At 37.0% G+C, this 17,317-nt stretch overlaps 2 protein-coding genes across 2 annotated transcripts; both read right to left on the bottom strand.

Moving 5' to 3' along the window:
• Nucleotides 1–7: 7 nt before the first annotated feature.
• On the bottom strand, nt 8–3,739 carry LOC145056578 (protein unc-13 homolog). Its single transcript, XM_079004270.1, has 5 exons — nt 3,048–3,739; nt 2,046–2,921; nt 1,507–1,959; nt 1,235–1,421; nt 8–1,054 (listed from the first exon to the last, which is right to left on the bottom strand). Exons 1-5 carry the CDS (start codon nt 3,573–3,575, stop codon nt 81–83), a joined length of 3,018 nt encoding a protein of 1,005 aa, XP_078860396.1. The 5' UTR covers nt 3,576–3,739; the 3' UTR covers nt 8–80.
• Nucleotides 3,740–13,472: 9,733 nt separating this feature from the next.
• Nucleotides 13,473–14,252, bottom strand: LOC145060032 (uncharacterized). The gene has a single exon (XM_079007770.1). The coding sequence runs from the start codon at nt 14,250–14,252 to the stop codon at nt 13,473–13,475; it is 780 nt and encodes a 259-aa protein (XP_078863896.1).
• Between the last annotated feature and the right edge of the window lie 3,065 nt (nt 14,253–17,317).

The raw sequence follows: 17,317 nt of genomic DNA, 5'->3' as shown, positions 1-17,317 counted from the left end.
TAGAAATAGAATCCCTTAAATTTGAGATTATTAGAATTAGTCGATCCTTGTGCGATTTATCTATTTCATTTAAAGCATATTTAGGCCCGCTTGGCTAGCTGGAAAGTTCTCTTCAAGAATGAATTTGCAATACGATCTTTTCTATGGCACAAAACGCGTAACATAGTGTTAGGGTCACTGCTACACCACCTTCCGGTGGTGGGAGGCATAGGCAATGTTTGCCCTGAACTTACTCCAATACCGCTAGCCTCACAGGCTACCACAGTGAAGTCCTCAATCAATTCCTCGGTTGACTTCCCCATTAAGGCCACAACTCCTTCCACAGTCTCAGCCTCCTTTTCTACCACATCCTCCTGGAGTACAAGCCCTTCTCCATAAGTAGTAAATACCTTCTTCAAATGCCTTAAATCATCTTCAATCATCTCATGATCCACCCTGGTGAAACATCGCGTCCCTCCACCAGCTATTAAAACCATAAGGTAAGCTTCGAAAGAAGCCTTCATGACTTCTTTAATTGCCAAAGGTTGAGCTCGTTCTGTAACGATAGCACTTAATAGGGTCAGATTCTGTTTGAGAACTCTAAGAGCTGGGCTAATTCGGGCATTCACTACATGACCTACGTATAGGCTACCGTAAAGAACCGAGTTTGAATCAAGAAATATCAAGCGGTAGGCTGCGACCTCAGACACATGTTGAGTGGCGGCCATAATGGAGGATCGAGCATGCTCAAAGTGGGCCCCACCGGCTGCATGGCGTCGGCTACTGCTAGCACGGTTTTTATGTGAAGGAATAATTCTAGAGGAATGGGCGAAACACTTTTCAAGGGAAGTAAGTTGGGAAATAAGGTAGTGTAAGGTGTTGAGACGGATGTAGAGACGTTGTGTTCCACGACTGGTGGAAGGGCGTGGATGGTTGCCTTCCTCCAACCCCAAATGATACGGACTCATTCCTGATACTGCACAAGGTGTTGCCTTTTTCCAGAGTTTGGCTAATTTTGATCCTCGACTACATCTTGTTAGAGGAGGGAGTGCCGGAATATAGTTTTGTTTTGTACCTGAGAAGAATCAATAAGCACATACCATTTTTAAAAGTTAGAGAATATTCCAAATAAAACTGATACCATATGTTTGATGAGATCTTATTATATCCAATATATTAGATACATGGGAGTCCTAGCTTTTTTCAAACCAAAAAGCTTGTTAACATTAAAAATGAAAAAACAACATATGTGTACCGCATGAGGCAACGAAAGTAGTATAGTCTCGCAGAATTCTCTCAACTCCATCTGCAAAATCTTCAACCATAGTTTCAGCTATAGCAATTGGAATCTCAAAGAAGGAAACCAGAAGATCTCTAGCCTGCTTTAGTAGCTCTACGGCTGATTGTGCGTAAGGCTCAGTTTTCGACTTTGGATTCCATGTCTTGGTTAAAAAAAAATGAAGAAATTAATTGAGTTAACATAATTATTAAATTACTTAAATAGTTATTTTTAACTTTTTTACGTACTTCAGATTCTTTAGCTCGGTGAACAACCTCTCTGATTTTTTTCAGCCTGCCGCCAACGGACTGCTTCAAAAATTTTGCAATGATGGAATCGACTTCGTATGGGACCATCTCCCTTATAACATTCTTTCCACCATCTTCGCATTCTACAGAGTCTTCTACAATCATGTTAACCAGCACCTTTTCAAGCTTGTCTGCTCGATGTAAGACTGTGAGCATCTCGTGGCTGATGTCAGAGTTACATGACAAGAATTGCTTCAACAAGACACCGTAGCATGAGTGCAGTGTCAAGGCTCCAACTCCACCTGATATAGGGTTCCATCTCTTCAACACCACACAATAAGTTTCCTTCTCTTTAAACGCTAATTCCTCTGTTTCATTTGCTAATTGGACAAGTGTTTCACACACTTGTTGTGATGGCATGTTTCTGCTTATCAAATTTCGGTTCCCTACCATCTGTTACATGTATGATAGATAGATATATACTACCTCATCAAGTCCCAATATTAAATTATTTATGAAATCGTGTGTGAATTAATTACCTTGGCGAATGCTTTCTTTAAAGATGATCTGGTGTACTGGTCAACATTATTCCCTGTAGAATCTGAAGTTAGATCGCCTTTCAGTTCATATCCATATCCAGGTACGTCTTCTTCCAAGATTCTGGTGGCCGAGAAAACCAGAGGAAGAATATGCTCCATTACACCAATCGTTCCTTTGTTAAAACTTTCATGGTAATCCAATAATCGGTTCTCGCACCACTTAGTCATTGAAGTCAAGACAGAAGACAACATTTTTACATAGACGGGCTCTCTATCAACTTTCTTGGAGTCGTTTGCCACTTCTGTCAACATGGTCAAGGAGGCACTAAGAAGATCATTCTCCACGTGTCCTGTCGTAACATATTGCTCGAAAAGTACCCAAGTGAGACACAAGTCATGCATGGGCTTGTTGATTCCGAAAGTACTCCATGTTTTCTTCATAAGCTCGAGGAGATCATCCACCTCGTCAAGAATGCTAGTCTGGTCTTTTGAGTCGAAGATGGAATGAAGGAGGGCAGAATAGAGGTTGACGTTGAATGGGAAACCGTCAGCCCAGTGGCAAACATCAGTTGGGCACCCATCGGCACTCCTCCATGCCAGTGAAACCACACAATTACACACATTTCTCATGGTCTCAGAGTTTTTTCCGGTATCAATTGGCTTAACATCGCTGCTACGAACCACCTCTCGAAGACACATTGCAAAGGAGTCAGATTTGTCCAGGGGGTTTGAGGGGTGAAGGAGGAGTCCTGCCTCGAGGATCTTTAGTTGACGTTTTTGCCAGATGTGATACTCTTTTGAATCGTTGAATTCAGATGGCTTTAGATGCCGGAGGAGCTCTAATGGAAGAATGATCGTCTCTGCACGTCTTCCCATCTATATATTGTTTTATTCAATTTGTTAGCCCTAGTTATGAAATTAATTAAAGAAGCATGAATGCCAGATCGATCATTCAAAAATTTGATGTAATTAATGATCGATGTGAAACATTTAATTACTTGCCTGTCCAACGAGGGTTCTCATGAGTGTCTTTCGCAGCCTGTTATCACTTGCCTCCGGCACGTTCATCTGTTGTCGCATGATCTCTGCGGACGTCAATGGCCTCCTGGACCTCCCAGGTACAGTCGAAAATCCAATGCCGGGGCTCGCATTTCCATGGTGTCCTCCGGGAGACATGGGATTCGTCCCACATGAGTTGCTTCTCCGTGAAGAATGAGATTGTTTTAGCATCTTTAACCCAAGCGCCCTCTTGATTTTACTCGTTACTGCCATCCCCACCCCATGACCCCCTGCTTTTGCCGGAGATCCAGTACCACCAGACGCATGATCCCCTCCATTACTTTCCGACGAGTAAAATTGGATGGCATTACGACCTCCGAAACCTGGCGAAGATCTGCACGACGTGAAGAATATTTCATAAGCGGTCGTACGAATGTCATCATGGTCAAGGCCTTCGAGGGTTCCAAAAGGCCAACAAAGGTCGTGATCTAGGCGGATGGTGGTGGTGGTGGTGTTATCATATTGTGGCATGGTGGTAATTATTGGTTAAGATGGCAAGGGGTTGTCAAATTCCGTCCAAGAGATACGTCGTCAGATATCCGGCGGAAAAGACATACGAGAGCACCTCAACATCCTTTTTAATTTTTATTAATCTTTAAAATTTGGAAAACAACAAGGATGAGGAGAGAGACAAATAGGTCGTTAAGTTTCTCTGGACATAGATATACATGTTTTTTCAAAGGCCATCATTTTTTTATAGAAGCCAAGTGCATGGTTCAACAACCATAATAATTATTGTTGCCTTTGGTATTATATAACAAAGATATTTACTTATCCAAAAGAAAAAATCCAAGACAACGAGACTATCTTGAAATAAGGTCGTCCGGTATACCCAATATGAAAGTCTTCATTGTCTAGCTGACCATGAACCACGATCGTGCACATCATCTTGGTGCCTCGTTGTGGCTCGTGGTCGTGGTAGTTCATGTTGGGGAGGACAGAGGAGAACGACCAATCAAGTCTCTATTCTCCTCTCTTCCTTTCTTCTTCTCTCTTGCTGACCACGAGGAAGACGATGTTGAGCACCATCCGGCTATGTTAAGGAAGACGATGACGGTGACGTAGAGGTGGAAGGAGGTTGTGGTCATGAAGACCATACCGGATGGTCTAATTGATTACATGCACCGATGGTGCAATACAAGTAAACATATTGATATAAGATTTTTATGGAATTAATGGTCTTAGTATCGAAGAAATATGAACTTTAGTCGACAATTAAATACGAAAAAAAAAAAAAATCTAACCAACTAGTTTACTAAACAAAATAGATAGAAAATAATAACGAAAGTAAAATAAAGTGCTTAAACAATACCAACAAAAATATCTACTAGATCCATTATAGATGTGATCTCTATTTCAATAAATAATAATCTTTTGTGTTAAATGTCACGTTTAGATAGGTGGGTTGGTATTCCTCTCAACATAATTTTCTCTTGACACATTACCTGTTATGTTGTTCTTCATACCACTTTATTTTTATTAGAAATACCATCACACCACTTTAAAAAGGAAAAATAAAAAGTAAAAAGCTAATTGACATTGCTTCCTTTTTCTTCTTAACGATGCACTGAGTTATGTTGCCGTATCAATACCTCTTAACATAACATTGCTGGGGCTGTGTTCAGTGGTGGATCCAGAAAAAATGGTAACCGGGGTCCATTAAAATTTGTATTTATAAAAAATTATTTGCAGAATCACAGATGGAGCATTTTGATGCCTTTGTTTATTAAAATAGCATCATATACTTTTTTCATATATGTAAACCTTGAGTAAGATCACATTGATAAAGGTGGATTTTTTTTAAAATGTAATAGCTCCTTCTTGAGGTTTTTTTCACAAAAAAATAGGTAGTTTTGTATGTTTAAAGGGTGTAGAAAAACAAGTGGGGACCAGATGTAAAAAGATAGGCAGTTTTGTTAAGTTTTAGAACACAGAGAACAAAGAAACGAAGTTTTATATGTTTAAAGGGTGCAGAAAAACAAGTGGGGACTAGATGTAAAAACAACAAATGACTTTTTACGGAAAATATATAAGGTGGAAATTACAATCTAAGTGGGGTCCATGCACCCCACTTCTAATACTCTACATCTGCCACTGGCCGTGTTACAAAGCCCTTAAATGCGTTTAAAGGGTGTCACATAGGATCCTCCATGCAATGGATGACCCACACCAAGCCCTATAAATCACGTTTTGCAACGTGTCATCTTCGTATTTCTTCCTAAGAGATCCCCCATGCATACCAAACTATATTTACCAAATTGCCTTTCTATTTCTACATATATAGTAAGAGATCATGCATATCATTAACAAGAAAAATTAATATAAATTATGTGTCACTACAAGAAAAACGTAAACTAGTGACGGAAACAAAGTGGTCATTAACAATAGAAGAGTGGTCACGATTTAGTGACGAGAATATTGGTGGTCACATTTAAGCGATCACTAAATTACAGTGATCATGATATCTTTGACGAATTTTACCGTCACTAAAAAGTAGTCACTAATCAATGAAAGTCGTCACTCTTTTATCCAACTAGTGTCCATGAAAACTCGTCAATGATTTTGGTTGCTTTTTTTACAAATTGATATGTAAGGAAGAAGAATCCATGAATATTGATACAATAATATAATTTTGTTTATTTTTAACTCATTGGGTAACAAACTTATGCTAACAAGAACTTCAATTGTGTCAACAAATTTGATTGTTCTAGTGGAATTTTGATATGGGGTACAAACATTGTTAATATATTATATGTAGTTATCCAATATCGAGCATTAAAAAATATGTTATAATCTCTTTAGTTGAGGGTGCAATAACATGAAAAATGTTTACAAATAATATTTTATATATGTATAAAACAATTTTTTGGGGTATTGTAGTACCCCAACGCCCCATCTAGCTCCGCCACTGGATTGTTCCTCTACAAAGCTCGGGCATTTCATGAGCATCTCTTCGCCTACCATCTGGACCAAGATTGCATTGATAATAATGAGGAGTTTCATCTATGAAGCACGTAATGATTAAAGATAAGAATGATAAAGGAGGTAATAAAAAGAAAAATCAAAGGCACATTTGGTATAATATTTGTTTGGGTAAATGTCACTGTGACCCAACAAACTAACACATTATGTTTTAAAAGGTCCTTTATCTTATTTTTTTGCATTACAAGGGTGTATACTTGATTTTTATGTTTTAAAATGTCCTTATTTTTTAATTTCTTAACTTGTTACCGGTAAGAAGTCCAGTTAGCAAGTTTAATATCCATTTCATTAAATGATTTCACCACCACCATCTATAACCACTGAAGCCACTATATACAACCACCTGAAGCTAACACTACCAGAAGCTAATAACGACGAAGAAAACACTAATGGTAGCACAAACATTGCAACTTCGTAATTCCAACTATTCAGAATCAATCTGCAGCAAAGTTCTAAATCATAAATGATTCTATGGGAAGGATGTGAAAGATTTGTAGTGGAATTAATCTACATCTACATGAAAGATTTCGGGTCACCACCAACACCACCATCGGACACCTACCTCTCCCACCACCATCCACCAATCACTGTCAAACACATTGAAAATCTAATAAACCCAGAACACTAAAAAGCCTAGAAAAAAAAATTCAGATCATCTGCAATCAAACATTAATCCAAACCACCACCGCCTCTTACAAAAATCAAACCAATAAATTAGAAGTGAAGGGGTGAAACAAAAACCAATCTTTCAATACTTGTCCCATGAACATGAATAGGTTCTTAGCGACCACCATCTGTGGCGGATTAACAACCATCTTCACCATCGTTTGTAGCGGATCAAAAACCATCGTTGTTGTCTGTGGCAGATCAACAACCAACGTCGCCGTCGTTTCCGTATGTGGTGGATCACAACCATCGTCGTCTTCGTTTTGTAGCGAATCAACAACTATGATCGTCGTCTGTGGCAAATCAACAAGCATCACCGCCATCATTTCCGTCATTCAGATCTGGTAAAACTAGGGCTACAACTAAAATCTTTCCCGAATCATAAACGATTATTTGTAATGGTTGCATAATCAATGGTATTGATTTTTCAGTGATAAGTTGGTCGGGGGCAGAAGCATATTAGTTGTGGTGGGGGTTTGGTGGTTAAGGAGAGTGCTGGATATGAAGGTGAATAAAGGAGTACAGTAAACATAAATGATGGTTAAATTTTAAAGTGATTTACATTGTGGGTCCTAATGTAAGGCAAAGGGAATCCACGGTGGAATAAGTAAGCCATATTATTTGATATTATTTATATTTGGCATGAGAAACCGGTAGTAGGAGGTAAGTTACCTAGATTAATAGGTTAATATCAAGTTTACACCCCTCAAATGCAAAAAAAAATGATCAGGGACCTTTTAAAACAAAAGGTGTTAGTTTGTTGGGTCATAGTGACATTTACCGTATTTGTTTTTGGTCAAAAGTTCAGGTGTAATGGTTTATTGGAGTTGTACGACTAGTGTTGGACTAATAAAAAGAAGCAAAAAAAATATCATGTATTATTTTAATTATTTATCTTTCATTTTGTTAATGAACCAACTTGTTCACCCCGTGATAATGTTTTGCAAACTATAAAAAAAAACAGAAAGAGAGGCAAGAATCAAGTATTTGCATTAAAACAGAGATAGAAATGTTGAACTTGAGATTATTTAGAAGTATCTTGAGATTCGAAACTTTTATTCTGAACATGAAAAATAGCATAAACGCTCAAAATTTCTTTCTTTTCTTATCATTTTATTTCCGCCTTTCATTGTACTTGTTTCTAAGCAGTTGACCTGTCCGAGAGGGTAAAACAGTAATTCCACTACATATCTCTTCCCTGAAACACAATTCCAAAAGAACCCTGGCTTACCAGAGCCTATTGTCTTAAAGATAAAATGTAACCAAATATCATATAATCACACTAGTTTTTTTGAATTTTCTATAGTTTATTTCGCCAAACTTAATTAACTTAGTGGTAATCTGCATTACGATATTTACATGATTTTATCCATCCCTTATGACAAAAGTGAACTTTCATCAAACTCTTCCATTAATTTTCCTTGCTTTAAATTACTAAAATTCATTGGCATAGATTACATACATGTTCAGACATATATCACAACCCATATGCTAGTTATATTATCAGTAAAGTTATGTTTGCTCTCCTGAGTAAAATTTGATATAAAAATTATTGTTCTATATACATAACTAAAGTTAAAGATATATTGAAATACCTTATAAATGGTACTTTAGACCGATATCAGAATTTGAGTTAATAATGTTTGATTATTCAGGTCTGTACTATTAAACTCCAAAAATAACGTGGACCTCATAAGTTATTGATGCTGCAAAAACTGCATTAATAAGGCTTGTCCTCGGGTTGTTTCTTTGGTAGTTCGTGATGCAGTCAATCTCATGATGAACAAACTATATTAGTCTTGAAAAAGCAACCCAAAAAAGTAATTTTTTTTTTAAAAATATGTATATATGTTTTTTTTCCAGAGATGGAAGAGTCTCGATAGCATTGGAGAGTTGAACAATTATAGTCCATTTAGGTATTTTTGTCTACTTCCTTCGCCCTGGTTGATTAAGTTAATTACTAATCTTGAATTCATAAGGAAACATAAATCAATGTATATATGGACATAAATTTATGTTAAAAATTTAGTAAAGATGCATCTAAACTCATATCTTGGGTCCTTTGTGGCTTTGTCTTATGAACTATGTTCATCCAGGACGTGTCCATATGCTATGGTAGAAGAAAAATTGCTGAAAACGGTATAAATGAATAATCAACTAGGTGTGAGACCCATGTATTACATGAGTTTATTTAAAAAAAAAACTTAAATATAAAATTTTAACAAGTTGAAAAGTTTGAATTTATAAGAAAAATGATGAATCTTTTGAATTATTAAAATTAAGGAGACTTTAATGCATTAGATACATTACATATATAAACCATTTCTAATAAATACCTTACATATATATTACCTTACATATTAAATGTGGAATTTTAATTTAATAAAATGAAAAATACAATAAAATGACAAGTAGAAAATAGAAAATTTAAAAATGTTAGAAAATGTCATGCGTCCAAATGAAGGATAAGAGGACATGTGGCAAAAAAACCTTCATTTATTATAGTAGATCACAAGGATATAATATGTTAAAACCAAATACTCCATTTGTGTATTTTAATATCAGATGATAATGATATTAATGAGCAATTTTTGATGGGTGGAAGGGATTCAGTTTCATTCTTCATTTTTGTATTAAAAGACAAAAATACCCTCGTTACCGATATAAATAAAAACTAAACATTCAATTATAATTGAAAAATTATAGAGTTTTTCAATTTTATTATCGAATTCCACTTCATTTTCAATTAAGCAAATGTATGTTCAGATTCCAATTCCTTTGAGTGGGTGTTTACTGTTTAGTTTGCATACTGCTTTTACAACGAATGGAATCCATCAAAGGTTGATTTTTGGTATTTGAGATAATTGTACTTTGTCACATAAATATAATGGAATCCAATAAAATAATTCAATAGTTATAAATTTTTACTATTCTTAAAACTTTTAATTTTATTTGTTTCAATATGATGACGGGCATTTTGGTGAGAAGATCAAGATTCCCAAGGTTAAAATCGTCCAATCCATGGACCGGGTGAAATATGCAAATGGGAGTGGATTCTCAAGCAATTAACAGAACTAAAAAGAAAAAATAAGACACAGACAATGCCAAACACACACGTCTTTATTAGAGAAAGCTACACAAAAACTCTAATTATTTGTGATTCCTTTTTCTATCTGACATACCCAACATGGCATCTAAATATATATGTATACAACCCAACACGATTGTATATATCTAGGAATCTAGATTTAATTTAAATCATATAATTATCTAGAATGGACCCTCTATATATGGAATAGATAATTATCTCATATTTAAATTAAACTGATAACTTGGACTGCACTCCAAACTATTATGCTGAACCCGATCCACGCCTCAAGCCACAAACGGACTCAGATAATTCGCCAACAATTACCCCCTGAATTTCTGAGTAGAGAGTAATTCATGCACACCAAGTAACGGTCTCATTTCCAAAAACTTTATGCGCGCTAAGGCCTTCGTTAGGGGATCCGCCACTTGCTCATTTCCTTTCACATATTCAACTTCGACTTGCTCATTTTCCACATGCTCTCGTATGAAGTGGAAACGTGTGTGAATATGCTTGCTCCTTCCATGAAACATTGGGTTTTTAGACAATGCAATAGCCGACTTGTTATCTATGAGAATTAACACCTTTTGTTTCTCTAATCCCGTCACCTCTGCAAGCAACTCCCTTAACCAAACCACTTGACATGCAGCCGAGGTAGCTGCCATGAATTCGGCTTCACATGAAGATAGAGCAACCGTTTCTTGTTTTTGTGAACACCGTGTGATTGGATATTTTCCAAGAAAGAAGATATGACCGGTAGTGCTTCCACCATCATCCACGTCTACATTATGACTACTGTCGCTATAACCCAAAAGTTTCAACTCATCACTTCTCTCATATTTTATTCCAAGCGAGATTGTTCCACATAGGTAACGAAGAATTTGCTTGATTGCGCGCGCATGTGATTCTCTCGGACTTTGCATATAACGACTTACTACTCCGACCGAGTAAGATAAGTCTGGACGGGTATGTAGAAGGTAGCGCAAACAACCCACTATCCTTCTATAATGAGTGGCTTCAACTTCGGGTTCATTCTCGGCTTTTGATAATTTTAGTCCTGGTTCCAATGGACATTGTGTCGCATTACAATCTTCCATGCCCGCTTCTTTTAAGATCTTCATGGCATAGTTTTCTTTCTTGATCGTCACACAATCCCTTTCTTGAGATACTTCAATGCCCAAGTAATAAGTTAACAACCCAAGGTCTGACATTTCAAATTTTGACGACATCATTCTTTTGAATTGATTTGTAATTTCCTGACATGTTCCCGTTACGAATAAATCATCCACATACACGGCCACGATGATGAATTCGCCTTTAGACACCTTTTTATAAACTGCCGATTCTTGCAAACATTGTTTAAAACCCATTCCTCGTAAGATGCTATCAAGTTTTATGTTCCACACCCTTGGTGCTTGTCGTAAGCCATACAATGCTTTCGCTAACTTGTAAACTTTTCCTCTCTCTCCTGGCTTTTCGAAACCTTCTGGTTGACTCACGTAAACTTCTTCTTTCAAATCACCATGTAAGAAGGCCGTTTTCACGTCTAAGTGGTAAATCTTCCATCCCTTCTTGGCTGCGAGAGCAATTAAGAGTCGAATTGTCTCGAGACGAGCTACCGGCGCAAAGACTTCATCAAAATCAATGCCGGATTCTTGTACATAGCCTTTTGCAACTAGTCGCGCCTTGTACCTTGATATCGATCCGTCCGCATTTCTTTTGATTTTATATAACCACTTTAGGCCGATTGGTTTAACATTCTTGGGTAGAGGCACTAATTTCCATGTGTTATTCTTCTCAATTGATTCAATCTCGGTTTTCATTGCCTTATGCCATTCAGGTACCACAATGGCTTCGTTAAAGTTCCTTGGTTCCTCATCATAAGTTAACATTAATTCGTAAAAGTTTAACTCATAATCGTTTAAACGGATTGGTAAAACAGAGGCACGATTTGATCGACGTACCGGGGCTATTTCGTCTTCACTATGGTTGTCAAAGTTGTTGTGAACTTCGCTCCAATCATGCCCTCTGTTTTCTTCGTGGTTTTCTTGTCTTGGACTGCTCACATCAGCTTGTTGGGTCTGATTAGAGGGCTGATTAGGTCCAATAGCTGCTGGGTTTAATTGGTTGGATCTTGAGTTCTCGACCCAATGCACATTAAATGTTCCTGATTCCATATTTGATGCAACTGTGCACGAGGTGTTTTCTGAGTTCCACTTCCATGCTGATTTTTCATCATAAATTACATTGTAACTTATAATTATTTTATTTTCATAAGGGTTGTAAAGTCGTACACCTCCCGAACCTGGTTCTTTGCCGAAATAGACCAACGTTCTTGATCCATCATCGAGTTTTTTTAAGTACTTTGAAACAATTCTTTCATAAGCGATACACCCAAACACTTTTAAATCTTGGAGGTTTGGTTTATAACCATAGAATTTTTCAAATGGTGTGACTCCTACCAATGCTCGGGTAGGGGTTCGGTTTATAATAAAAGTTGCATGTCGCACGGCTTCTCCCCAAAATTGGTTTGGAACCTCTTTTGCTTTCATGAGGCAACGTGTCATCTCGATTAGGGTCCGGTTTCGACGTTCTACAATGCCGTTTTGTTGGGGTGAGTATGGAGCCGTTAACATTCTAGCAACACCTTCTTCGCTCCAAAAACGATTAAAATCGTTAAATGTAAATTCACCACCTCTATCTGTGTGAAATGTCTTAATCTCTTTACCCGTTCGATTTTCAATTGACTTTTTAAATCTCTTGATTACATCCAACGCATCGTTCTTGTGCTTCAACAAAAAGGACCACATGTATCTAGAAAAGTCATCAATAAGAACTAATATATAATTATTACCTGCTTGAGTTGGGGGTTCGATTGGTCCGCAAATGTCTCCATGTAACATCTCAAGAACATCTTTTGACTCATAATTAGACTTCTTTGGGAACGAGTGTTTGTTTTGCTTGCCTATCACACAAATTTCACATATATGATCTTGGTGCTTTATTGCTGGTACTCCGATGGCTAAGTTGTGCATCATATCCGCTGCACCAAAGTTAATATGGCCAAGATGCACGTGCCATAACCAAGACTCATCATCGATTTTTGCTTGCAAACAATAAGGCTTTCCAACTTTTAGTCGTGTTTTGTAGAGACGATTTTCACTTCGTGGGACCTTCATAAGCAACCTTCCATATCTGTCTTTCATTGTTAGATAATCACCATGGAGTCGTATGTCACATCCAAATAATGTTGTTTGGCCAAGACTTATTACATTGCTTCGAAGTGATGGAATGTAGTAAATGTCTTTCATCAATTTTTGTTCTCCATTTTTACCTTCAAACAAAATTGATCCCTTTCCTTCTATACGCACGCACGAGCCATCTCCAAACCTCACTCTACCAGTTATTCGCTTATTTAATTCAGAAAAATATGAGTATTTACCGGTCATGTGATTGCTTGCACCATTGTCGATGATACCAAACATCGTCTTCATCTTGGTTAGGCTCGAATTTGGGAGGAACATATTTGTCTTCGTTTAGAAAAATCGACTCTTCCTTCATCATAAAAAAATGTCCCTTCCTCATGGTTTACACCTCCTTCTCGTGCATCGTTTAGGTTTGATTCATGGTTCTTAATTCGATCCGGGCATTTCGAAACAAAAGTGACCGTATTTATCGCAACGATAACACTTAATGTTTGAGAGGTCTCTTTTCTCATTACTATTGCTCTTTTTCTTTTCATCTTCCCGGTATTTTGTTGAGTCCCTTTGGTCATAGTTTTGGGTGTTACCCCGACCACGACCACGTCCACGGCCTCGTCCCCCACGGTATGCTCCACGCCCTCTCCCACGGCCTGAGTCTTGGTTTCTTATTGTATTTTTAGTTCTAGAGTAAAGCAACTTTTCACCGGACTCAAGTGCTTTGTCGGAGTCTTTTATTCGTTCTTCGTATGCTTTCAACCTTCCAACAACGTCTTCAAAGGAAGTTGTTTTGAGGTCCAGAACTTGTTCGAGTGCTGCCACGATGTGAATGAAGTGTTTAGGAAGACTTGTGAGGAATTTCTTTACCAGCTTCTCCTGCGAAATTGTTTCTCCAAGTGTCGCTGAAACAGATGCAATACCAGATAACTTTGAAGAAAAGTCATTTATTGAACTCGTGTCCTTCATCCTCAAGCTTTCGAATTCCGAAGTCAATGTTTGTAAGCGTGCTTCCTTTACTCGTTCTGCCCCTAAGTTATGAGTTTTGATTGCTTCCCACATTTCCTTCCCAGTTTTCAGGTTACAGATTTGCAAGATTACATCCTCCGATACTGATTGAAACAACAATCCTTTCACGATGTTGTTCCTTTTGACATCCGTTGAGCCCGGATCAATCACGTCCCACACACCGTGAATACCAAGTAAAACCTCCATCCGCATGCGCCAAATTGTGTAGTTTATCGAGGTCAATTGAGGGAATTGAAACGATAAGGAATGTAATTCTTTTGGTTGTGGGTTTGAGGTCTCGCCCCCTGTCATATTTGATTGCTTTGATTGAATCAGCCACAACACCAATCAAATTCGTCTTCTTCTGATTCTGAAATTGCCTCCACGCTCTGATACCAATTCAAGCAATTAACAGAACTAAAAAGAAAAAATAAGACACAGACAATGCCAAACACGTAAGTCTTTATTAGAGAAAGCTACACAAAAACTCTAATTATTTGTGATTCCTTTTTCTATCTGACATACCCAACATGGCATCTAAATATATATGTATACAACCCAACACGATTGTATATATCTAGGAATCTAGATTTAATTTAAATCATATAATTATCTAGAATGGACCCTCTATATATGGAATAGATAATTATCTCATATTTAAATTAAACTGATAACTTGGACTGCACTCCAAACTATTATGTTGAACCCGATCCACGCCTCAAGAAAAAGACTAAAGATCCACTTCACTAATGGTTTTGTTGCATTTGAAGCAACTTTACATGACTTGTCTGAATTGGAGAATGATTCAGTTAGTTCACCAACGTTGAATGTTGGCCCTCATAATATATATTGATTGGCATATAAAGTTGTGATATTTGATTTCACTGGAGTTCCTAGTTCACTTCTGGTAACCTGTCATTGGAGAAAGTGATGATAGAATTTATTTCATTAGAGGGTGTTATTAAATTCGTACAAATGACAAGGAAAATCTCAAAGTCTTCAAACAAGGACAGAGTTGTACATGAAAATACTGATAACGCAAACAACGGAAAGGCATGCATGTTTGGATTTATGTTGTTGTCTGATTATTTTACTATTACAAGGCAATCACCAAAGACATATCCTGCTAGATTGTTGGTATGGCAGGAAGATGGTAGAAAAAACCTTAAGATGACATATGTTAAATTATATGGACGATTGAAAACAGAAATATTGGTTGGTGAGTTGTCTAAAGCATCACCATTGATAGGAATTTCAATTCCATTCTTAAATGTAAAAAATAATGTAATCAGGTAAACAAGAAATCCACAGTACCCGCTACACCCTAAAAGTTGAGCATAGAAATTGATAAAAGTAAAGCAAATTAGAAAGAATAAAACATAATCAAACCTAACAAAACCGGAATCATAGAAATAAACACTGTAATCACAACCCAGGACCAAACCATTGTGATTTTCACCTATGGTTTTAGATAGATAGATAGATAGATAGATAGGAGAGAGAGAAAGAGAGAAAAGGGATACCGGAGACATACCGACGTGAGCAGGTTGACGGGTGAGGATGGAGAGGTGCCGGTGGGCAGGGGAGAACCCAAGATTTTTCCAAAAAGGGGGCACAAAAAATTTATAACCTTTTTAAGGGGGGCGAATTTTTTTGATGAGTAAAAATATATACTTTTGAAGGGTTAAAAAATATATATTTTTTAATGATTTTTTTTGTGGGGGCAATTGCCCCCACTGCCCCCACTGTAGGACCGCCCCTGCCGGTGGGCCGACAAGAGGCGGTGCCAAACTGCCAGTGGATGGAGCTAAGCTGGTGGTGGTGCTGCGTATATTTCGATTTAGGGCAAATTGCGTATATGTTGACGAGAGTCTGGAGACTTTTACTTAACTTTTCACTAAAATTAATTTACTTTTCATTAAAATAAATTAAATAAATATATTTTTTAAACCTAATAAAATAAATATTATATATATATATATATATATATATATATATATATATATATATATATATATATATTATTAAAAGTCCCTATATTTTTATTAAACATAAAAATATTATATTTATCCAATTTAATTGTAGGGACTTTCAATTTTCCGGAAAGTAATCATAATCGTAAATTATCACTAACTACCACTTAATTATGAACCCAGTTATCTACAATCAACTTTAGTTTTGATAACTGACTTCATAATTTTCCGGAAAGTAATCATAATCTAAATTAAATCAAAAGACAATTCCTTTTAGAGATGTGTTTCCTGGATTTTATAACAAATTATTGAAATCGTCCTTGTGGTTTGTCGAAATTTTGTATTTGGTCCTTATCTTTACTTTTGCATTCGGATCATCCCTATAGTTTGTTTTTGTTGCGTTTTTCATCTCTGATAGAAGAAAAAATAATATATTGCCCTCAATATGTTTTTTTTTCAAAATTATTTATTTATATGATAGATTATTTAATAATTTAAAATTGGTCCCATTCTCACTGTTCCAAAACTCTACCGTTATCACCTATCCCACCCCATCACCCTCAACAATCGTCATTTATCTCCTTTCCTTTTCTTTTTCCTCCACCATTTCTCAACTCCATCACCTCCATTGAAATCGTTCCTTCTCTCTCCTCTACGTGCCATCGTAAGAACCATACTTTGAACAAGCCACCGTCTCCTTACTCTTCTCTATTTCTTATTGTAACGTCCCAAAAACTCAGGGTAAAAATTTCATTATTCATTATAGTCAAACAAAAATGTTACTTAATCCAACCATCCAAAAACATTGTTTAATTAAAACATTTATCAGAGTAACATCCCAAAATCACATAATGCAAAAAACACGGGTATATGCGTTGCGATCAAGCTAAGACCTTCATTTCTGAACCAATGATACCTGAAACCATAAACAAAACTATAAGCATGAAGCTTAGTGAGTTCCCCATCACATACCCCACATAATCCACATAACCAAATAAACCATATCAATCACATAAGTCATGCATATAAACATACAAGGATTTCGTGGACTCCCTCCAGGGTCTTACTCCAAGATGCCGTGGGCTCCCACCAGGGTCTTACACCTATGTGTCATGGGCTCCCCCATGGTCTTGCTTGGAACGTCATGGGCTCCCCTACATGTTTAGATAACCAAGTGTCATGGGCACGCCCCATGGTCTTTACCTAGAATGCCATGGTTACCCCCCACATGGTCTGACATCCAAGTGTCATGGGCTCCCCCTAGGGTCTTCGATGCAAGTATCACAAAGACGACTAGCA

This window comes from Lactuca serriola, chromosome 6 (assembly GCF_051521515.1).
Source record: "Lactuca serriola cultivar US96UC23 chromosome 6, Lser_US96UC23_V15, whole genome shotgun sequence".
Classification (NCBI taxonomy): domain Eukaryota; kingdom Viridiplantae; phylum Streptophyta; class Magnoliopsida; order Asterales; family Asteraceae; genus Lactuca; species Lactuca serriola.
Note: the sequence above shows the minus strand (reverse complement) of the source record. Positions and strands in the feature narration are given on the sequence as shown.

Coding starts and splice junctions, on each gene's coding strand:
- LOC145056578 (XM_079004270.1), bottom strand. CDS start 3,575: ATGCCACAATATGATAACACCACCACCACCACCATCCGCCTAGATCAC. Junction 1,422..1,506: donor ACCGAGCTAAAGAATCTGAA/GTACGTAAAAAA, acceptor TTTTTAACCAAG/ACATGGAATCCAAAGTCGAA. Junction 1,055..1,234: donor TACTTTCGTTGCCTCATGCG/GTACACATATGT, acceptor GATTCTTCTCAG/GTACAAAACAAAACTATATT.
- LOC145060032 (XM_079007770.1), bottom strand. CDS start 14,252: ATGGAGGTTTTACTTGGTATTCACGGTGTGTGGGACGTGATTGATCCG.